Source organism: Gasterosteus aculeatus, chromosome 9, assembly GCF_964276395.1.
Source record: "Gasterosteus aculeatus chromosome 9, fGasAcu3.hap1.1, whole genome shotgun sequence".
Lineage (NCBI taxonomy): Eukaryota > Metazoa > Chordata > Actinopteri > Perciformes > Gasterosteidae > Gasterosteus > Gasterosteus aculeatus.
The window spans coordinates 8,947,429-8,971,369 of NC_135696.1; the positions used below are offsets into that span (position 1 = coordinate 8,947,429).

At 44.7% G+C, this 23,941-nt stretch overlaps 2 protein-coding genes across 3 annotated transcripts; one reads left to right on the plus strand and one right to left on the minus strand.

Annotated features, from left to right (window-relative positions):
* Window positions 1-933: 933 nt before the first annotated feature.
* On the plus strand, window positions 934-16,596 carry LOC144383345 (lysyl oxidase homolog 4-like). Of its 2 annotated transcripts, XM_078080447.1 has the most exons (15): window positions 934-1,073; window positions 1,883-2,151; window positions 2,243-2,835; window positions 3,417-3,628; window positions 8,219-8,257; window positions 8,366-8,573; window positions 9,223-9,403; window positions 10,775-10,929; window positions 11,014-11,181; window positions 11,610-11,772; window positions 12,038-12,281; window positions 12,866-12,981; window positions 13,319-13,455; window positions 15,442-15,553; window positions 15,632-16,596. In XM_078080447.1, the coding sequence occupies exons 2-15, from the start codon at window positions 1,884-1,886 to the stop codon at window positions 15,700-15,702; spliced, it is 2,667 nt and encodes an 888-aa protein (XP_077936573.1). In that variant the 5' UTR covers window positions 934-1,073; window position 1,883; the 3' UTR covers window positions 15,703-16,596. The 2 variants fall into 2 exon arrangements, with proteins under 2 accessions (XP_077936573.1, XP_077936572.1); XM_078080446.1 differs by having other exon boundaries at window positions 10,775-11,181.
* Window positions 16,597-18,943: 2,347 nt separating this feature from the next.
* Window positions 18,944-23,917, minus strand: r3hcc1l (R3H domain and coiled-coil containing 1-like). Its single transcript, XM_078080452.1, has 7 exons — window positions 23,637-23,917; window positions 22,764-23,235; window positions 22,379-22,572; window positions 21,742-21,812; window positions 21,372-21,467; window positions 21,115-21,255; window positions 18,944-20,278 (listed from the first exon to the last, which is right to left on the minus strand). The coding sequence occupies exons 2-7, from the start codon at window positions 23,211-23,213 to the stop codon at window positions 20,226-20,228; spliced, it is 1,005 nt and encodes a 334-aa protein (XP_077936578.1). The 5' UTR covers window positions 23,214-23,235; window positions 23,637-23,917; the 3' UTR covers window positions 18,944-20,225.
* Window positions 23,918-23,941: the final 24 nt, after the last annotated feature.

The window sequence follows — 23,941 nt, forward strand, 5'->3', positions numbered from 1 at the left end:
ATCTAGTGTAGAGAATAATTTACATTTCAACATAATATTCTAAAACGATTCACATGTTTGAAGTACTTTAATATTTGTGGTACGGACTTTGATGTTGATGTGAACGTTTTTTTTCCAGTAAAGATCAGCGATCTAGTCCTGACACATATCTTAATGTCTTATCCCTGCTGAGCCACATTAAAAACAACATGACTTATTCAAATAATGAAGTCCCAAGAACGAGGAAGTTTAATAACAGCTCGACATCATCAGAGCTGCTGGACTCCTGAAGATATTTCTCCTATTTTTACAAACTACATAAATTACTGCGGATTTAAATGTTCAGTTTCGGGTTGGGCTCATGGTGTCAAAGACCTATCACCTGGTTTTACAGCAATATGAGCTCTTTTTTATTTAAATGTTGAACAAGCGCCTCAGAGCGTCCTTCATGTAACGAGTTGCCACGACTGAGGATGTTATGAAACTGCACTTTATGCAAAGGGAAAGCGTTCAGACAGGCAGCTCCGTTCTCATCTGCACAGCACATAGTATTTATTTCATGACACCACCAACTGTGGGCACGCGCTGTGTGTGCGCTTTTGTCTGTGGTTGTGTGTGATTGTGCGTGTGTGTGTGTGTGTGAGTGCACATATGACTAAAAATGAACGCCCTTTCAGCCTTTAAGACATCACAAGGGAGTGTTTGTTTTTTTATGAGACTTTGATACACTACATTCAAAACACTGACAATAAAACCATCTTCGATTGACTGGATAGTTTTTGAGATATAAGGAGAGAAAAATCCTCATGAAATTGTGACTCTTTTATAAGTTGAGCTCACACATCTTGACCATGTGACTCAATTCTCATCCCAGAAGGACAAATGTGACCTAATGAAAGGGAGGGAAAAAAGTTGCATAAATGAGAAAAATATGGGCGGGATGGACGAAGTAGATCTGAGGGAGTGAAAGAACAAGAAAGAGGAGGGAGGAGAGGAGAATAGAGAGACGAGAGGACCAAACTCACTGCCTTCTCCTCCTCCAGTGCTCTCTCCCTTCTTTCTCCTGGTGACTCCGAGCTGAGATCAACAGATAGGTGAGTTCAACTTCAGAATTCTGCCTTTATTTCCTCTTCAGTCTGCTTTTCTCTCTGTTATTCAAAACGTCATCCCTACGGCTGCCTCAACTTATCCGCAGTCATCTCTCTTTTAACAGCCTATAAGTCTAAATTTCTTCCTGCATCAGAATTTGCTTGAGCCCTGGTTGGATGAATTTATATTAATCTCTCCTGTTTCTCCAAATCTTCAAATTCTTCCCTCGAGCGGGAATAAAGTTTGAAGGGGGTCTAAGTATGAATGAATCGTTGCTCATTAACCGAAGCGTCTCTCACAGATGACCTGCTGCTTTATTTATGTGTGAGAACATTTTTATGACGGTTTATTTGCTCTTGTGTCTTTTGGCTAAATGCGTGCATCTCAGCTTGAGGGTTTGCGGAAAGCCAAAGTTTCCGTTGGCTGCGTGCAGGGGCTACTTTTAGCTTGGCTCATTACGCCCTGGCTGGTTCTGCATGAGGGCAATGTTTTCACGCTGTTCCTCAAGTTTCAGACTGTCCTTTAAATGACTGATTATTTTTAAGAATAAACAAATCCATCAATCTTTCATTTAAGTGCGGAATGTCCCATTAGGGTTGGAAGAGAAATTACATGTTTTGTCAGCGTACGGAATGTGCGTTCCATTTCTTTGTGGGATTTTTGGGATTTTTGTGGTGACGTGCGTTTATATTTATCTACCTCCCTCTGGTTTTTGCAGTCCCACTGTTTCACTCATCTTTGCCGAATGTCCCACTGCTGCCATTTCCATTCCTCAGCCCTTCTCTTCTCCCCATTCTACCCTTTTCCCCTCCAGGATGCTGTGCTTGGGCTCCTTGTGCCCACTCCTCCTCCTGCTTCTCCTCCTCCCCCCTCAACTGCCTGCCCAGGAGACGCTTGTGCGTCTGGCAGGCGTAGGCCGGCGCAATGCGAACGAGGGGCGCGTGGAGGTGTTCTACAACGGGGCCTGGGGCACCGTGTGTGATGACGAGGTGGATCTTAACCTGGCCAACGTGGTGTGCCGACAGATGGGCTTCCAGCGCGGCCTGACCTGGGCACACAGCGCAAAGTTTGGCCAAGGACAAGGTACTTCCAGCCAAACGTTAAGCTTTCTACACATTACATATTACACCTATATGTGTGGGGTCAATAAATGACTCCCCTTTCTTGGTGTTAGGTCTGATCTGGTTGGACAACGTGCGCTGCATGGGCTCAGAGCCCTCTATCGCAGACTGTCGCTCCAATGGTTGGGGAATCAATGACTGCACCCACGCTGAGGACCTGGGGGTCATCTGCAGCCCAGAGAGGAGGCCAGAATCCCCCGCTGTCTCCGCGCAGGAGACCCCTTCGTCCTCCAATCTCCAGCCGAGCGAGCAAAGACAGAGCAACGCACCACCTCAGTCTGTGCCTCCCCGAGCCCATATGCCCTCATCTTCTGGAAGAGGCCACGAGATCGCCCTCCATCGCAACCCAACGTCTCCCCGTCGCAGCAACATCTCCCCTCAGGAGAACGGCCACGAGATACGCATCTCGCAAAGGAATCGAGGCGGTTCCAGAGCAAGCCCACAGACCAACCCGCAGGGGCACGAGCTGCCCTCGCGTCTGGTGAACGGCGCGTCCTACAGGCAGAGGCAGGAAGCGGCGGGCAACGTGAGACGAGAGGCAGCGAGGCAGGCTGAGCGGAGAAGTGACAGGCTGAGCGGGAACCATGTGGAACCAGAGCCCAGTCATCCAGATGTTGAACCGGGAACTGATGTGCACTTCACACAGGTAAAGACACACCGACGCCTTGTGGTGTGTTGCAAAGACATCGTTCAGTCTTGATTTTGTTCAGACTCACACACATATGTTTAATTTGTGGAGCCACAGGCCAGTGGACGTGTTCAATTAGAGACTAATCCAACACCAGAGCTTCTCCAGGTCCAGCTCTTTTCCAGCAGCTTTAGCTCAACAGCCACTTTCTTCAAACGGGAGAGAAACTCAAAACCAGAGGAAATTGCAAGACATTTATTGCTTGTGTTTGTCTTTCTGTCCCTTCAACTTCCAGAGTTTACACTTTGTTCACCGTTTTGTAATCATGTGACATGCATCCCTGCACATTAAACAATCCCTCTGTTTTCTGTTAGTTTCCTTCCTGCTGCCTTTCTGTAATGTAGATGATTAGAGAGTGTGATGATTTGAGGCACAGCACATCATCTTATTATGTTATTCTTCTCTGGCGAATATTTAGTTTAACAAGGTGTGGTTTGAGCCACGATGAAGTCACGCTCTACTGTGACAAAGACCCATTTCTTTCCAGTAATTCATTCAGGTTGAAGCACTCAATTATTGATTCCCTTAAAACATGGCAGGGATCAAATAAGGTTCACTTGGAGGAGGCTCGTCTACGGCCTGTGCTGTCCAGCAACCACGGCGGCCTCGTGACGGAAGGAGTGCTGGAAGTGAAGCATGCTGGGAGGTGGCGTCATGTGTGTAACCGGGGCTGGGACCTGAGCAGCAGCCGCATCGTCTGTGGCATGTTAGGATTCCCTGCTGCCGAAGAGTTTGACCAAAACGCCTACAGGTGAGTGTGTGGCCAGCAGCGGGACAGAGAAGGAGGGAGAGAGAAAAGGTGTGTGTGTGTGTGTGTGTGTGTGTGTGTGTGTGTGTGTGTGTTTGTGTGTACTTGGTTATTAAAGGGATGGAAAAATGCGGCGGCCTACGCATCCCTTCACAAATTCTGCGGCCCCGTGTTGTTTCATCCCCCCCTGTAGTGGAGGTGAACCACGACTGCTATGATTTGCATAACCACACTCGGCATCACATGTCCACTGCGGCGCTAGCCGAGACAGTCTGTCCACCAGGCCCGTCTGCCCCGTCGGCTGAGTGGGCCTCTACGCAGACCTTTAAAATAGCCTTGGAGAGCATGTCATTAATGTCAAATCCAGACTACGAGATCATCATCATCATCATCATCATGGCGTGTCTTTACAAGAATCCTCCCTTATATAGTTTCTAATCTCATGTAATTAAGAAACGTCTAAAAACAAACATCTAAAGCAGAGTGGGATGCCTAAAAGTCTGTGCACTAACTTACATTCCACTCCAAGTGCAAATATTGTTGAAATAGTTTGATCTCTGTGTTTCTAAGCTCAAATAAATCTAGTGCACATTAACAAGCCGGCAACAAACAAAGTGGACCGACACAGTAAGCAGCCAGCTGGTGAAAAGGGCCCTAAAGAGCGTGTTGGAGGAAAGCTTATTTTGCTTGGATTCAATCAGACAGAGGGTGTTTTATTCTATTAAGTAGAGGACCAACTGCAAACAAATTATTACTTTCACCATGTTTGCTAGATGTGAAAATAGGCAACTGTTTGCTTACACGTCTGACTTAATAACTCAATAACAACAGTGTTGGTGACAAGGACACAGCTTTTTTCGGATGTGTGAGAAAAATATTTTAATGCTCTGTAACGTTATTACTGTAAAGTTTGAACACTTCAACTTTTTAACTTAAGTTAATTAAATCTTTTTAACAGAAAATGATCGTTCCTGATTACATTTCGCATGTGAGCTGGAGCTCCTGAATCCCTTCAATTAATATTTGACTAAGTAGTGTAGTATATATATATATATATATTTTTTTTTTTAGTTTAGCAGACAGAAAACTTTTACAGTAGTTAGGTAGGAAAAGAAAAAGGACACCAGCTTTCTCTTTGTTGTATGTTTAATATAACTCTTTACTCACTAAAACACACATAATTTGCTCAATGTCAGGGTTGTTTTGCTGGATCTGTCTCTGTAAGTCAACAACATGGGTCTAACTTTAGCCATAAATACCCGCTTTAGCACCTACACAAACCTTCAAAGCCCTTCCACTCACATACGGCAGAAAAGCCCAATATCTCACCTGCACACACATGCCCGTACATCCCTGCGTCCACCCCAGTCGCACTTACAAGACCTTACATGAACCATGTCCAAAATCCATGCGTGCACACAAATACATTTGCAAATACACACACACAAACACACACACACGCTTGTGCACCCGCAAACAGAACTCTGTGTGTGTCCGTCTGTCTGCCCACAGAGGTCTTTTTATGGCTGACCGCTAGGCTGCCCTGCACCATCTGTCTCTCTGTGTCTCATCAATAATTACCCCCTGTCCTGTGCACATCTCCTTAGCTGCCCGGTTCACCGCCACAGCCGCAGCACAGCAATGAATAGCTTTCTCTCATAATGTCTTATCTCTCCAGGGCTTCTTCGGAAAAATTGACTTCTGATTTTCACTTTTGCGCTTCAGTTTGGGCAATTAGAGCTTCCAAGATTGTGCTTGGCTGGTTTTGCACAATGCCACACGTTCTAAATGTAATGTTAATGTGGACAACAACACTGAAAAAGACCTCAAAGTTCTGTGGACAAACATTGAATTTCTGTTCCAAGAACCCAACCAGCAGCTTGTGTAAACTCTGCAGCCGGCCAGGGAATGTTGTTTGTCCTTCATCAACCGCATACAAATGGAGCAAAATGTTCTTTTATTTTTCAAGAAGCAGCAAAGTGGATCATTGGCATCTAGACGACCATGTCTTAGTATAATAACAGTTATTTTGGCAGCTGTCCTTTTGAAAATGTTTCCTGAGGTAGACATTGTGACGTCTTATCAGGTTTATTATGAATCCAGCTGCTTTCTTTGCAAAACCCGCCCTGCATTGCATTCAAGCGCTAGGATTGACCAGGTTTCCGTGTTCGCAGAGGTGACTTAACTTACATTAGTTAGTTCAAGTTCTTTGCCCTTTTCAACCAATAGGCTCTGTTTCAACCACCTTGCCAGGGCGGGTTCGCCCACAAAATGACATGGGATCCGTATTTATCTACTTAACAGCTGTAGCAAAGATATTTCTACAAACATTGGGTGCATTGCCAGCCATAACGATCGGTACGGACATTCCCAATCCTCAGTACTTTTCCTCTTGTACCACATGGTTGACTTTCTGTCTTAACAACTATTGCATGGATAGTCAATTGGATGCAGTCCTTCATGGTACGCAGAGGACCAACTCTAACAACTTTGGTGCAGACATTTGTGGTTCAAACGGTGTGGCTTATGGCGTTAAATAAAAAACCTGGCATTGAGCTGAAGATCCTGAGACGTAAGAAAGCGGTATTGGTTCAAAAAGTTCAGCAGTGCTGCGTTTCCCAACTTGTTTGTTGTGCCAGAGGCTCGATGCTCACATCCTCTTTTTTTCTCCTCAAAAAGTGCCCAGCTCAGAAGGACTTCCATCACTCGCTTCTCGTTTCCCAGCATGCAGTCATAGCGTTTAGTACGACGCCGGGGTTTTAAAGAGCTTTGTTTTTTACAGAGGCAAGGCAGGGGAAGAAGATACGTACGTGCATATTTCCATGTCTGGCGTGTGTGAACCAACATGCTACTGCTCGACCGCACAGCAGACACTGTCAAGCAGAGCAGGCAATTATACGGGTAGCACCCCCCTCTCCCCCCCCATTTGGATTTATCACCAAGTTATGAAACATCTCACACAAGCAGATAGAGAAATGAAAAGAACAAAAGAAAGAAGGAATGGAAAAGAACAGAAGCAACGACACCGTTGAAACCACATTAAAAATGCAGATAACAATCCAAGATCCAGTAAACAGAATGTGAAATATCTACATATGTACATATCATTGATAGTTGGTCCATTGTAAAACCCACGTTTAGTGTCTTTGTTTTTTAGATTCACTCTGGCTGCTCTTTCAAACCGCAGGCAGGAGTTCTGTTGTGGGTTTCCTCGAACCCATTTCTCATCTAATATTTGTACCGTGCAAAATCCGCTGTGGGGCGGCACGGTGGCGTGGTGGTTAGCACTGTTGCCTCACAGCAAGAAGGTCCTGGGTTCGATTCCGCCCAGTGGCCTTTCTGTGTGGAGTCTGCATGTTCTCCCCGTGTCTGCGTGGGTTCTCTCCGGGTTCTCCGGCTTCCTCCCACAGTCCAAAGACATGCTCTGGGGATCAGGTTAATTGGGGACTTTAAATTGCCCGTAGGTGTATGAATGTGAGTGTGAATGGTTGTATGTCTCTGTGTGGCCCTGCGATTGGCTGGCGACCAATCCAGGGTGTACCCTGTCTATCGCCCGAAGTTGGCTGGGATGGACTCCAGCCCCCCCGCGACCCTGTGTGCAGGATAAGCGGTTTGAAAATGGATGGATGGAAAATCCGCTGTGGATGACGGGGATACTGGGGTTCTCCTGGAGAGGAAACAAACTGCTTTTAGGTTGCCAAATATTTAATTGCATCACGAGTCTGGTCGTAGAGTCTGCTAACGTCTATTCGTGATGTTGTGAGTCATTTAATTTCGGCACATTCGTGAACGGCATCAGTCACGCTGCACCTGTCTGTGGTCACTCGGGTTGATGCAAGTGGTCAGCTCACACTTCCCAGACTCTGCCTGCTTTATGAATCATTCGTTTCATTTAATCGTATGGAGTTTTCTTCCCTTCTTCTTTTTTAGGTCTTAGTATAGTGTGTGTGCGTGTGTGTGTGTGTGTGTGGGCGTATGTGCGTTTGCAGGCGTAGGTTTTTGTTACTACACAATGCCTCCTTTCAGAATATGACTGGATTTGACTCCAGCTTAAGAAAGGTTCATTTCCATGGAGCCAGACACCGTTTGGAGACCCCTGCTGGGGTTGGCAGACCTCAAATAGGCTTCTCAAAAGGGATTAATGTATGGTGACTTACTCGTATTTTTAGTGTGCCCCAACCCGACATTAACCGTAGACACACAGACAAACACTGAGACAGGAATACCCATGACTGCTGAGATGGAAGATCTAAAAAAGTCCTGACAACAAGGTGGTGGTTTAGGAAACAAAAAAAGGGAGTAATGTGATCCGTTGTTGTAAATCTCGCTCTCTGTCTTTCTCTCTCCCTGTCACTTACATGAGCGTTGTGTTTATCCAAAGAGACACACGCCCGTCCCAGCGTGACGTCTCCGTTAAAGCCCTGGGTTTGTTGTTTGATAGAGAGAAGTCAGGAGTCAGCGTGTAACGGCAGGACTGGGGGGTGGGGGTGGGAGGGGGGGGGGGGGGGGGGGGTAGGACGGCCGGCTGTCTAGTCTGCTGGACGTGCAGAGACACCGTTGTGACTCATAAGTGGAATGTCCTCTTTCTTTCAGGAAACTGTGGGACTCTAAGATAGCCGATCCGTCCTCAAGGTACATCATCTGCTTTTTGAAAGGCTATAACTTTATAGATTGAGAGATCATCGGCATGACAAATGTACAAATATACCTCTCACGTCACTCTCTGCTGCCCCCCCACAGGCTAAGGACGCAGGTCAGTAAGAAGGCCTACTGGGTGGAGAAGGTACAGTGTCGGGGCGTGGAGGTCTCCCTGGCGCAGTGCCAGGCCCAGCTGTCCATCCCCAGGAGTGATGTCCCGTGCCGGGGCGGCATGCACGCCGTGGTCCGCTGCGTCCCCGGACCCCAGTTCACCCGATACGGGAGAGCACCTGCACCACCTGCCACGCCGGTCAGTGAGGTGGAGGCTGACGCACATCTAGATGTGGGGAATGCATCTGTTTAAATGAAAAGAAACGTTTGGTATTTCACGGCATTCGCTTGCTGTTGTTCTCACCGTGGTCGATACCGCTGCCCCATCTCTTCACTGAATGTATAGTTACAGCAAGAAGACAGTTAGCTAATCTTCATTACTGCATCAACACTGGCAGCAGAAGGAAAAGGACAACGTTACCATCGCTTTGTCCAGAGTCATTTCACTAATTAACACGGTATTGCTTTGTTTGTTCAATCCATTAACAAACAATAAGTCACTGTAAGACTCGTCTGGTTACCTGAACAGGGCTTGGTTGTTAAACAAAGATTAAAAATAACAAAACAGTTTTAGAATTAATTTAATATCAGGCGTGTTTTTAAATTTAGACAGAACCCACGCTGGCTATTTCAGCTGTTTCCAGCCCTTGTTATGAAGCCAAGCTATACATCTCCTGGCACTGGATCCAGTACATCGGCACTTAGATGAATGAGTTTTTTATTTTAGAATATAATTATCATTTACAGTCGAGCCAGGGAAACAGCCCAAACGGGCTGCAATGGGTGTTTTTTTTCCACTAATTTACAAACTTCCATTTAGTAAGCAAACCCCCCGTTCTTGCGTGCAGCCCGTGGTGCGTCTGAAGGCAGGGCCCCGGCTCGGGGAGGGCCGCGTCGAGGTGCTGAAGGAGGGGAAGTGGGGCACTGTGTGCGACCACCTCTGGGACATCACTGCAGCCAGCGTGGTCTGCAGGGAGCTGGGCTTCGGGACGGCCAAGGAGGCGCTCACCAGGGCTCAGCTGGGACAGGGTAAGAAAGGACATAACACACATACATACTGGCTGACATACTTTGCACCTTTCGGATGCTTTCTAGTGATGCATTCAGTCTCCCGGCCCAGTGGTGGGAGACTGCCATCCCACAGTGAGACAGTTATTCTTCATTCATAATATCAGTAAGGTACCCAGCCAGACCTGATAACCACTTATGTGCTGAAGGGCACCGACACCACGCACTCTAAGCATGATCAGTTCAGTTCTGTGATCCTTTAGACTAAACAATTGTCAGCCGAGATGTCTGCCGCAATACGCAGCTCTGCGAGAGCCCCGTGTCCTCCGATCAGACAAATAAACACGGAGAAAATGTTTACAGGCCGACTTCCACTTCAATGGCAGAAGCCGATTGTTGAGGATCTCCCCCTGTGACCAGTTATACCAGTGAAACTCTGCTATGAGGTTGCAGGGAGCAAAACAATGGCATGTGCTGTTATCAAAATGAACCATTTGTATGTGAAAAGTTAGCGCCGCTTTGAAACCAGGATGTCAGGCAATCAGGACCAAACCCTCAAAAACTCTGTGATTACTTTGGTGCTGATTTTGTTGTGGGCAGTAGAATACGGCCATCAAATCATCCAGCAATAATAGACGCAGACATTTTCCCAAACTCAATTATTCCTCTGTTTTTTCTCAGTACACCTCTGCTCTGCAGTAATCACATTCATTTCCCCCCATTATCTTTCTGCCCAAACAGGCACATTCCACGTCCTGTAATAGCTGGTGCATTTCTGTCCCTCCACTGTACTTAATGAAGTCATTCATGGAAATGCATTTGAGTGTTACTTTGAGGGCTCTGCTAAAGTAGCTGCTGTGCTGCGGTTACGTACGTCTGACTGTTGAACTAAATGCCACCATGGAGCACTGTGGCTTCAAATCTCTCAGGCAAGTTCAACAGAGTAGCGTGAACATATAACGCGTTGGGGATGAAACCTCTAGGCTCCTGGGTAGCGCAGCTAAAGGAGAGCAAATGGCAGCAAGACTTGATGACATCATTAGCTATTTAAGGGCAAATTATAGGGCTTCAGCCTTCGCCTCACACACCTACGCCAAAAGAGATGTGTTCAAAGGTTTTCCTCTATTTCGCCATTTCTGGTTTCTATTTGGGTTTATAAAGCGTGGCTGGCGTGCAGTGTGCCGGACAGAGTGTACAGTCATTTGGACAGAGAACTCTGTGGCTAAGCTCAGTTTCAAAGCCACACCAGAGGTCCCGATTATGCCTGGGCTTCCAACCCAGCTGTGTGCACATCTGGGGCTGCAGAGCGCTTTAGGGGCTTTACTCTTCTGTGTGTGTATCAGTCTGCGTCTTTGCATGCGGCTCAATCTACTCGAAACCCTTCTCCTGTAGGTACCGGGCCCATCCACATGAACAGCGTGCAGTGTGTCGGCAGGGAGAAGTCGATTACAGAGTGTACCTACAGACCTGTGCCGCTTTACACCTGCAAGCACGACCAGGATGTAGCCGTCCGGTGCAACGTGCCCAACACCGGCATGCAGGCCACGGTGAGGAATGCACCATCGTATGTACACAGAACGGGCCTTTGGCAGTATTCCCGGGCTGACAAAACACTCTTCCACAACCCTCAGGTGCGTCTGGCGGGAGGCAGAGAGCCGTCAGAGGGCCGCGTGGAGGTGCTGATGGAGGTCGGAGGGGCCAAACGTTGGGGCTCCATCTGTAGTGAGAACTGGGGCATCAACGAGGCCATGGTGGTCTGTCGACAACTTGGCCTCGGCTTCGCTTCAACAGCTCATCAGGTAAACGAGAGAATGGTAAAAAAAAAAAAAAAAAGGTTTTCGCTTCGAACTCGCTCTTCTCTCGCCTCAGGCTTTTGTTCTGTGTGTTCCTATATTCCGATGGCTCTTTTTGTACTGCTGTTTGTGTGTCTGTGCTGTGTTATTACCGAGGCCCGGGGTAATTACAGGCTTCTCAAACGTCCACTTTCAGCGCTACGGAAATAAAAGAGGGAAAGTGAGGCGAGGAGAAATCAGGAAAAATTCACACAGCAAACAGACTGAAAATAGAGCTGTGCATGGAAAGGGAAGCGTGAGGCGGGTTTTGAGGGGGGGGGGGGGGGGTGATGCTGCTGGGGACGTTTAACTGGTAGTTTTTATATCGTGAAAAGGAGAGGAAAATGTGATAATGTGGGCTTTGTTGACAGCAGAGATCTTGTGTCTCTGTGCAGGAGACCTGGTACTGGCCTGGTTCTTCGGGTGCTGGTGAGCTGGTTCTGAGTGGAACCCACTGCACCGGCACGGAGATGTCGGTCCAGCAGTGTCGCAGAAACACCAACGTCTACTGTCCCAGAGGAGCAGGAGGCAGGGCTGCAGGAGTCACATGTGCAGAAAGTAAGTCCAAAACCAGCAAATGTGGAGATACATTTTGTTTGTCATATTTTACACGTTAAAGTCTTGGCGAATACCACTAATGTGTGAAAAGGCTTTTGTTGCTAGAGAGGTTGTACAAATTGCATCAATTAATACCGAAATGCACAAATTAAATAAAAAATACCCTTTTTTAAATGTCTGCATAGATTCACAGTTTCACGGCAATGAACCGCTACAACTGGTGGGGTTTTCTGTTATCTAAAGTCTGACTTTGGGCCCATTGCAGCCGCCCCCGACCTCGTGCTGGACGCTCAGCTGGTCCAGGAGACGGCTTACCTGGAGGACCGGCCCCTGCACCTGCTGACCTGCGCTAATGAGGAGAACTGCCTTTCCTCCTCCGCTGCCAGGATGACCTGGCCCTATGGACACCGCCGCCTGCTGCGCTTCTCCTCCCGCATCATGAACAAGGGCCGCGCCGACTTCCGACCCAAAGCCACCAGAGAGAGCTGGACATGGCACCAGTGTCACAGGTAGGAGTGGGCGGCTCCAGGCCGCTGTGTGGGGATTTCAATGACTGTAGCAGAAGACGAATGTCAGATTTGAAATTGAACCCCAGTGCATTGATATTTTGACACTTTCTAGACTATAAATAACCAAACCCATATAAAATTCTGTAATTTGACATAATTAACACCATCTTTTATCGTCAAACATAAACATCCTACGCAGTGGTCAACCGGTGGTCACAGGGCTTCTTATCTCAGCGGCTGCGGTTCTGATTCCCATAACGAGGCACAGCTCAGTGTCTCTCCTGGCCGCAACCCAGTCATCACCTCCCCAAGCAGAAAACACATGGTGCACTTCTGCTCCGGTCTGTTCTGGGAATGGCTCCGTAATGAGACAAAGTGCGACACCAAGCTGTTATCTTCCGTCCCACTTTTACAATCGTTGCTGGTGTCTGTTTGACGTCCACGCAAACAACAAAACGGGATTTATAGAAGCCCTGTTTATACTTAGGGGGTGTTTTGTTTTAACTGATGTATGAAGGTCAGAATAAAAACAGCAGGAAGCTCTTTTAACTTACTTCACACGTCACCCTGACCCCTTTTCTCAGGCACTACCACAGCATCGAGGTGTTCACCCACTACGACCTGCTGACTCTCAATGGGACCAAGGTGGCTGAAGGTCACAAGGCCAGCTTCTGCCTTGAGGACACCTACTGCCCTGAAGGTGAGGCCTCCATGGCGGAGTGGTGTTAAGAAAATCTGCTGTTTGAGGGGAAATCTGGAGACCAGAGGCGTATCGTGACAAACAAGTGAATCAAGAATACATGGAAGTGGAAAGCTGAAACCCCATAATGAGCGTTCAAAGGCAAAGCCACGCCTAAATTAATCTTGGCTTCACAAAGCCTAGACAGCTCTACTCGGTGTAGATCTTTTCAATTCATTTCAATGTTCCCAAAAAAGATCTCTGGCTTGTGGTCAAATTTTCAAATCCAGCAATAAAGATTTACACATCTTCTCCTTTCGTCTCATCCTCGTGTGTTTCCAACTGTTTGTTCTACCAGGTATCCAGAAACGGTACGCCTGCTACAACATGGGGCAGCAGGGCATCTCCGTTGGCTGCTGGGACACCTACCGCCACGACATTGACTGCCAGTGGATCGACGTTACAGACATACGACCCGGCGAATACATCTTCCAGGTTAGGAAGCTTGTTTGTTACAACCAAAAATCACTTTCTCTAGTTCGATGGCCAAAATAAATACACCTTTCAAACTTCACAGTAGAATCGCACGGTGGTTGGTAGCTTACACAAGCTCCTGGATCAGGCGTGAGAGCGAGAAGAAGAAAAAACGAACCAGAGTTGGTGTTTCAAAACATCTGACGGCTCACAAAAGATAAAAGATGCGATAAAAGACTATAATTTGAGCTAAATGGCTTGCGGCTGGGGAACCGTTCAGGTGTACAGTACGTATGTAGTTTTCAGGGTGTGTGCGTAGTTAAGGAAAGTAAATTTAGTCTGGATTTATATAGAAAGTAGACCTGCTATTAGTGCACCCTTTCAGAAAGTGCAGGCTTATCGGCAGCGGAACAGCTCTGTCAGCACTTCCCTTTTGTGCTTGAAAGCAGAGTTTGTTGTACGTCTCGTCTGTTTTTCAGACATTCAATCTGCTGTGGTGTCGTTGCACATCTTTCCTCTGTCATTTGTTCTATTTTTTTCACGGCAGCAAGGTCATGATGTTTACAGTTTACAACTGTTTTCGGAGTGTATCTTCACGCAGAGACGTTTACGTGTGACTTGCATGTGCTTGTGTGTGGACTGCATGTTGGGGAGGCCTGTGCACATGCGTCGAGCCACGTCTTGACGGATAAAAAAAAAAAAACCACGTGCATGTCACAAAGCCAGAGATTCACCGTTGCCACGACAACGTGACCCAGCAGCACTTTGTGGCTCGGCGGTAGAAGAGCCGCTCGTAAAGGTTTCGTAAGAAGTGAGCGATGGAGGGGAGGCGCTCGTCTTTCATGCAGCAGGGTGTTTCTCTGAAACGTTCCCAAGTATCGCGGGGTGGAAGCCATTTTTAGGACCATACATTTAAACCCGATGAGTCACCTCGACGCGATTGCTCCTTATTGCTCAGTCGTTTAAAAAATCAGTGACGACCTTTCATTGTTCATTAAAACCGGCTGTGGGCCGTTTGTTTGACATTATTACTGGAGCTTTTCAAAGGGCATCGACTGCCACCCAGTAAACATGGTGTTTTACATTGGGACTATAAAATATGTGCTGAAGTCATTGGCTGCTCAATACCTCTCAAAATATATAAAGTTCTCAAAACTAGATTTGGCTGGAAATGTAATTAACGGTCAAATTATCAGGAAAATATTGCATCTTAAGTATTTTCCTAGAAATATAAAGGTGCAATATGTATGTATGTGAAAAAACTGGGTTGCTTTGTTATGTGGCCAGTTATCTGTTTGAGGTCTGCATCAGGAAAATTCATTTGTGGGCTTTCCTTATATATCGCAGTCAAGCAGACAGGGTGGAAAACAACAACCCCATGGCAACCAACCATGGCTACAGCTTAATGATAGACTGCTGCTTAAATCCAAACCCAAAACTGTCATCTGGCCCGTGTCCCTGCACAGAGATAACAGTGGAAAGTGATGTCATGCTTCACTTGAACCCATCATTTATACATCATCAGCCAAATAGAAAGGGAAGAACAATAATCGTGCAGCTTCCTGCTTGGCCTCGTGGAAAATATGTGCTTTTACGTTTACTTTGCTTTACTATATATCACACTAGGATGCGCTAACTGCTTGTGTGAGGGGTTCAATTGCCTAGAAAAAGAGCTGCGAGCATAGTTGTGGAAACGGGGTTGACAGAACCAACAATGTCACTGGACTCGGGACACATTTCCATCATACTTGCAATCTGTCGTCCCTCTGCGACTTGCCTCCATGACCCTGAGGGGTCGACCCCTCTGACCCCGGACACAAACTGTTTGAGTCCCTCCCCTCGGGCAGGTGGAACAAGACCTTGAGCCACAAATACAGTTTCTCCACACCCTCAGTCACACTTTAATAATGCATTTGTTTGTTGACATACTGTAAAATGTATTTTTTGTCTAACTGTTTTACTGTTACGCACCAAATCCCTGAGTCACATTCTCATTTCCATCAACAGGTGAAGGTCAACCCGTCCTTGGACATGGCTGAGTCCGATTTCCAGAACAACGTGATGCGCTGTCGGTGCAAGTACGATGGAGAACGAGTTTACATGTTCGGATGCCACGCAGGTACCGTGTTTCCCATCTCATCTATTCATTTACTCTTTGCAATGTATTCCACCCGTCTTCTTTGTCTCTTCTCAACAGCCGATGCTTACAGCGCCGAGGCGGAGGACTTGTTTGACCACCAACGTCAGATCTCCAACAACTTCCTGTGAATGAAGGAACACGCAGGTTTAAGGACAAAACAAGTGTACAACTCCTCAGCACACCTCAGCATGTCAGGGGAAGGAGGTTGAATGACAATGACATGTTAGTAAATAGGAAGATGAGGGTCAGAGGGGGGCAGGTGGGGATCTTGGATGATATGGGAGAGACGTACAAAATTGACTAATTGGGATCTGGTGGCTAATTGTCTTCGGCAGTGACTGCCCCTGTTAGAAAGCCAAATAAAGGAGAAATGTAGGTAAAGGGAAAGACAGAAAAGGTAGAAGGAGACCAGTTGGCCGTCACAAGCATCATTCCCTATAACAAAAAAAACTAGTTATTTAAAAAAAAGCATCACAATCTTTGGACAAATTTAATCTTGATCAAAACTTAACCACAACGTAGAAAGTAGTGACACGAAGGCACAAGAGAACAGCACATCCTTTAGCTTTAGAACACACCATCTATCCACCCAGGTAACAGACGGCCTACGACGTTCTGTACTGGCTGTACTGTGCTTCCACTGTTCACATTACTAAAGCAGTATTCACTGTCGCAACTGTGTGGTTCTTGGTTTTAATGAGAATATTTTTATTTCATGGTGCTATTTTGCCTTATTTGAATAAATATTGTAATGTATTGCAAATGTATTGTCATGTACAGTTTTATATTACCTCTCTGGAATATTGTTCTTTAGGTCTCTAATTTATGCAAACATTTTAATGTACTTTTGAAACTTGTCCCTGTGTGGCTGTGTGTTGTTTTGTTGATTCTTTAATGGCAGATATATTCACTTGTTTCTTTTATGGCTGTTTAACATCGGTATCAGCAGATGCGATGTGGCATTACGCCCTCAACAGCACTTGGTAACAGTAGCAAAAGAATAAATGTTAAATGGCAAACTATGTTTATTTGAGGCATGGTTATTTGGCTGCAGTTTCTAATGCAAAAAAAAGATAATAGATAATGTTAGTGCCTGCAGGAGATTTGGGGAATATGCTTCCTCGCTTAAACGCATTCCCTTATTTAAATTACAATATAGGAAAGTTACGAGAGCCTTGTGAAGATTTGATAGTCTGATCACGACAGCATGCAGACTCCTTCGCCTCCTCCAGCTAATTTAAAAATAGATCTACAGTAAAAAGCTGGGTTTCACATCTTCTCCCAGCGAGGCCGAGTTGTAGTTTATGGTTGTTTCCAACCTCATTCCCACTCATGAACAAACACTGTGGAAACTCACATCTGCCCATTGTCACAATACACCGGCTGTACTGTGAACAGGTCACATCCTCTGGTTTAATTGCTTCACTTTTATGAGTTAAGGGTAGAATACTATTATTACTTTGCATATGTATATAAAATTACACATTTTCAATCAAATGAGTAATCGAAAGTCCTGATAAAAAATTTCAGAAACTTTTAAAGTGACATTTAGTGAAAGTGGCAGTACTATGAATGGACCATAAGACCATGTGTTCTTATACGGATCTGTGATTTATCTCATGAATTTTGAAGGATTTAAATTCCTACAGTTACAAACAGGTGGCTGAATCATAGCATATCCACCATTAATCTGTTTATCCATTAATAAGATACTTGTAACAGAAAAAAATCTCAGGTTGTATCGGTTAAAAAATGAATCAACAAAAGGGCAGATTGATGAACAGAACAGTCTATTGTTTACTTCAAACTACACGTTTTGTTTGCAAGAGGGAGACTGTGGTTTCTTCTCTCATGTCTGACATGATCCATCTTTAAGTGTGCATTATCATAATAACAATAATAATAACACTCTTAGTATTATGTTTAGAGGGTTCTCGGTCCGTCATCACTAACAATGCTTTGAATTTTACTTAAAGGAAGGAAGGTGACGTAAGGCGCACTTGCTGACTCACTATTGTACTCCAGCAGAGACCTTTCATGTGGTGGGACATTAGATGCTTTCTTCATTTAGACCGTGCCTCACATTTCATTTGCTCCACGACAAGGAGGACAGAGTTGGCACTTGGAACCACGACTTGCTCAGTAGTGGTTTTGTATTTGTGTAGTCGATCTAATGAGTGTGCGCGGGGCAACCGTCGAGCCGCCCTGCGGTACATTACCTCCCCGTGAAGCCACAGCACGGCGTGAGATTACAGGCAGGGCGCAGCTCTCACACGACGATGGTGAAGAGCAGCTATAATCTGTGGATGTAGTTCAGCTGCAAGATCAACAGAGACCCGGGGAGGTCCTCTCCGGGTTCCAGGGCTCGCTGTGAAAAAGTGCATCCACGTTGGGTTTGATTCCACGCCGGAACTCGTGTAAGATGGTTATGAGAGAGTCGCGTGGCCCCGAGACCAGCAGAGGACTCAGTGGTTTCATTTATCGCATTTTAAAATTGGAAATAGAAAACAATCAACAAATCAACGTAGATCACATTATTAAGTTAACAGAGATAATGAATAAAGATTCATTTAAAGTCAAATATCCTACAAGTGAAGCACTAAATAAAATAATCACAACCACATTTCAAACAATGTCGCATTACGTTGACTTTCTGAAAAAGTTGACAAATTATTACATGACGGCACGAATAAGTAAAACAACACTATCAGTTGTTTTGACTCCCCCTTAAATAAAATCCAATTTTTTCGCTAAATATGCATTATACATTTAGAACACATTCGGACAATAACAATCCATCGTTCCTGATGTCCCTGACATCTTTGGAAACAAGCAAAAAAATACTGGCAGAGATTATATTTGAACAGTGCAACAATGTTGTTTTGTGCTGATTCCCAACTGCTGAATCTAAACGATATAAACACAAACTTGAGGTTGTTGTGCTGCCTCCTCTGAGGCTGCAGCACTTTTATTCGCCCCGTCGGTGACGTGTCTCCCTCGGCTTATCAGCCAAACGGTTACAAATACCGGCTTCCTCACAGCAGTAATCAACACCACTGATTTATAAACACATACACTGCTTGACTTGAACTTCACACAAATAAAAAATAAATGATGTCTGTAAAGCATACAAGACAGCTTTTCAAACATTTATTTAGCCAGATATATTTTGTATTTTAACTAATTGGGTCTACGGTTTGCATGGAATTACATTTGTGTTCAGAATAAGTCTTGATATTTGGCTAAAGAGTTGAAGCAGACTGATGGTCATGTGGTCAGCTGCCTACCAGCTGTCCCAAAGTCCCCCCTCACCCTGGATGTGTGTGTTTCACAAGAATGAATTCAAGGAACAAAGAAAAAAGACGCATGTTGAGATTGACAATACATTTTTTTTAATCTAAAGCAGAGTGAAAGAGTTGTGATAATCTTGTGTTTTGCCAATTTTTTTGCCAGTTTTTTTCCAACTATTACGTTAAACTTCAACTGGAGCAGAAACATATCATCCAATCCGCTGTTGAAACGCCCGTAATCTACAACTCATTTATACTACAGCTTAATAAAAGTCCACAATAAAACGCATAAGACTGTTCAGGATTTTCAAATATACTAGCACCAAAGAAAAATGTATGCCTTGAATAGTGCATTTCAGGAAATAGTGATAATTTATTTACCACCAGAATTGTCTCCTCAATTACTGGACAGACACATGGACACCGTGCTGCTCCTAAATGTTTAGGATGAGTTGAATGCAGGTCAAATTTAATGTATGTACCTGTCTATATATGATGACAGCAATAACATCATTTTGACTGTCTTAAATTATTTCCCTCCCAAAAACAAACCCAAAAGTGCTTTTCATCATTTTAACCGGCTGGACAAAATCTGTCCGTCAACATTTGTTCTTTAGAGTAAATGACAACTGAATAAAGACTCTTCTCATTGGATATTGGTGCAGAAGAGTACGTAATACTGAATATGAATATGTAGGATTTAACAGAGGGAACAGCCATGAAACTGGAAAAGATCAAAAGCGATAGCGTTTTGGAGGCTTTTGAATTCTCAAAACATGTTTAATAACACAAGCTAAACGGTCTAAAGTCTAAATCCATAATGTCTTCATATAGAGTATAGTGACGCACTGTATGGTGATGAATAGCAGCTTCCCTCACATTTACAAGATTTACTCAGGTCATCTATAAAACATTTGACGAAATTCATAATAAGAAAAAACATGATTTCCAAGATTGATTAAATTAAGGTAGACAAATGGTTAGACTCTCTTTTACTAAAGACTGTGGTTACAATGTTAAAAAATAAGAAAGGAAACGTTAGGCTGTTTTAGCCTCGGCCATGGATCAACGTTTCCTGCACGCACAAAGGATGAACATAAAAAGTGAGCAAACAATAGCTGGGCCCCCTCATCTGATGTAACCCTTCAGTGCAGTGCATGACGGGACCTTAAGTAACAGTTGGTGAAGGACTGTGGCAAAAAGAAAAAACAAATGACGAGACTCCATTTCTGGGAAATGTGGTGGTAGGAATGAGCGGCCCGTTGACAAAACACAGCGAAAAGAGAAGAAAAAGAGAGGACTCGAGCCTCTGCCGAAAAGAGAAAAGCTAAAACTGAAGTAAAACCGTAGTTTCTGTCCAATCACTTTCCTTCCCAAGCATCTTCCTGCTGTTTGGCTGCCAGGCGCTTTTGTTCTGGAAGATGAATCAGAGACACAGTTTAACACATCAATCAGCGAAGGCCCTTAAGTAAACACGACACGGTGATTTGTTACTCTAAATACGCATCACAGTCTTCCCCACATGCAGGGCAGTGAAGAGCTGGCAGTAAAATGACCTCCGTACACGACCAGACGCAGCGTCCTGGGACACAATGTTCAGTACAAGATGCACTTTTGACTGACAGAGTGTGTGTGTGTGTGTGTGTGTGTGTGTGTACGAGCACAGCAGCTCGCGCATGGTTAGAACAAAGGATCTTTTTTTAGTTAACTATACATAGGCCCCGTATATGGGCCCTGACTTCCTTACTGGCTCCTGAGTGGACCGTCATTTGTGGTCTTCTGTGCCTATATACTTATGTTCCATCTGAGAAGGAAACGGCTGCTTTGCTGATTATAGACACGTACGAGACAGAAGTGGAGGGAGAGCAACTTCTCTCAGGGACCAATTTCTGTTTTACTTTCTGCAAAGTAGAAGAACGGCTCCCACTTGTGGTGGAAACCTTATGATGCAAAGGAGTAGCACAGTCAGTCAGTCTGACTGTGGCATGTTTTCAATACCTATTTGTTACAGTAAATTGACTTGGAACCAGTGTTCTTTTATATCGACAACCTACTTGACCCTCACGCACAATAAAGCCATATGTCATATCAGCGACTTTCAGCTCGAGTTGAGGATGACCAGTATTTCACTCAAAGTTCTGCTTCTATTCTCTACTGGAGGCAACAAGCCATCCAAAGAAGATGTATTGCTGAGCACAGAGAGCATTAACCTTATTCAAAAGCTGGACGAAACCCCTGTAATTAACGCACCCCTCGCCTCCTGCAGCTTCTTCCGCTCTGCGTCGCTCTGCTCCTTGGTCAGGTTGCTCTTTACACCGAGGGCGCCCATCACCAGCTTGCGAGCCAGCATTGCACTGGTCTGAGGTCTCTCTTTAGCGGGCAGGAGGTTGTCTGAGGATCAGAAGAAAAAGGAGTATCAATGACAGACAGACATGATGTTAGTCTCTAGATACGAGCGCTACGGAGGACGAACTGACAAGGAACCCGAGAGGCAGAAGTATTTGTACCTGTGCAGCTGCGAGCTTTGGCCTTCATGTCGGAGGAGGATTTGGAAAGAGGTCGCAACTTCATGAGAGGATGCTTGGATCTTAAAGCCTCCCGAGCTGAAAATGGAAAACAAGTTATACTTCTTTTATAGATTATAAATAAAGGCCTCACGTTTAAGATGTGAGAAAAAGATCCAAACGTGATTCCTTTTTAAATTAAAAGCTCAGCAGATAAAAGCTAAGTCAAGTAATAACGTTGAGCTTTTCATGATCTACTTATTCACAGATTACTTTTATTGAAGAAATAAAAAGTCAAAATAATAATATTCACATGCAGATCATAATGTTTTCTTAGGTATAACCCTTTTATGTGACAGAGCACTTCACTAACCTGCGATGGGGCTTGAGAAGAGGCCCAGCGCGTGGGAGTCATCAACCCACTTGATATCAAATCCCCTCTGTCTGAAAAACAGCAATTTTGAGGAGTTAAAATCTGAAGTTTCATCACAGTAAAATATCATGTATATTTGTCACAATTAGATGTCCATTAGATTAATTAAGGGTAGACATGACGGGATATCAAAGACATGTCAACTTGAGTCTGGAAATGGGCCTTGCATCACAGATAGAATACATTAATAAAAGATTAATAAAATCTAGATTGCAACATTGTGAGAGTCTGTTCTCTAAACATTTGTTTCAAAGGTGCATCTTGACGATTCAGCGCGAGCATTTAATTCACAAATTATGGGATCTCTGAAGAAATTTCAAAACAAAAAAGGTGCATCTTGAAGACAATGATAAGTATCTATTTTTACACATTGCATCAATGATATTGGATAGTTGATTATTATGAATAGATCGTTCACCCCAGAATTATATTTTAGATTCCAATCTCAAATTCAAGACACAAACCAGGGATGACGCATTCACTGAGATTACATTTTTTTGGTCCAAATTCCTATGTTGTTCCTAAAAATGCAAAGAGAACTAGCAGGTCTTGCAGCGGCTTACTGGACTATACATACTGGAAGCACTGAAATAACTTGAGGAGGTCCTCAATCTTGAATTCAGCAGGGAAGTCGTAGATCTCTACAATGTGAGCAAGTTCATCCTCTGTGAGGTCGTTGTCGTCGTCGTCGTCGCCTTCTCCGTCCATGTTGTAGTAATCAAACCTGGGCTCCTGGAGTGACTTTTTCTTTCTACCTTCCTTCAAAGCCAGCTGGATCGGGGAAAAGGCGACAAAAGTGAAAGCAGGTGACAACAGGTGGGATGAAAGGGAAATAACAGGGGGATGGGGGGGTTAAATGTTAAAAGTATTATATAAACATCTATTAGATTGCTACGGTTTTAAATAGGTGTAAAACAAACAGATGTCTGTGTGTGACTTTTAGTTCACCCTGCCAAGCTCACCTCTTCAAGCAGATGTGGTTCCAGGCAATCTCCATCATCATTGAACAAGGTGTCCCAACTCTCCCCCTCTTCCTCCTCCTCCTCCGCCTCTTCCTCAGAGGCTGGTGCTTCTCGCCATAAGGTAGCATTAGCTTCTTCATTGGTTGAGTCAGGCAGACCATTCGCCTGTACATCTGCATTCTGTAAATGCTCTTCCTTCACATCAGGATCTTCATTCTTCGCCTGTCCTCCAGCAGGAGCTCCCTTATCTGCTGCTCCAGCCTTGTCCTTCTTGTTCTTGGCATTCTTCCTTGCCTTGTCTGAGTAGCGAGGCCTGGGTTTTGGTTTTACTTCTGCCTGAGCCTGAGCTTTCTCTTTGGAGCTCTGAATTCGTTGTTTGCGTGTCTGCGATGGAGGAGCGGGGGCTGGTTGGGTGGGAGCACAGTCTTCTTTTGCTTGTTCTGACTCCATTGTTGAATTACGCTAAAAACACCTGGATCGTAGAGAAAACGAGACTGAGCCGATTCAATGAAATGCGCAATAGAATCTCTCTTAACCGTTAGCGAACTTCCAAACGAATATATGTAATGAGAATGTAATCGTGCTATTCTTACTTGTGTATATTAACTGGTTCATTACTCCATGAGAAAGTATACAACTGGATTTAATAACTAACATTAAACATTGCTGTTTGCTAACGTTAGCCTTGGTTGGATAAGGCTAATGTTAGCTAACAATAACTAACGTTACACATCTCCTCGATAAGGCTTCAGTCATTGTTTATTAACGCACAAGTTAATACCAAAATCATCTAGTCTGTAATTGTGTTCATATATTTTTATGGAATACATTCCCAGACATAATTATACCTAATAACTGTCCTTCTTTTCTTACCCGTGTTTGGCTTGTTTTCCTACAGATTTTTGTCGCACTTCTGACGCGAGCGTAGGACAACGAAAAGGATTCTGGGAGATTGTGTTCTGTAGGAGCTACAGCTGAAGCCTTCTGGGCGATTATCACATTGAATCACTCTCAAATTATTATTTATCTCAGAATAGCCTTTGCCTTTGTAGGTCAGACTTCATACCATGGCATCAAATGTTAACGTGTTGTCGCTTGAATGTCTGTGCCGTCGCAGTAATGCGTTCGTATTTTGGTCAAATACAGAGACGTCCGCCTCTTTCCTACACGTGACCAGA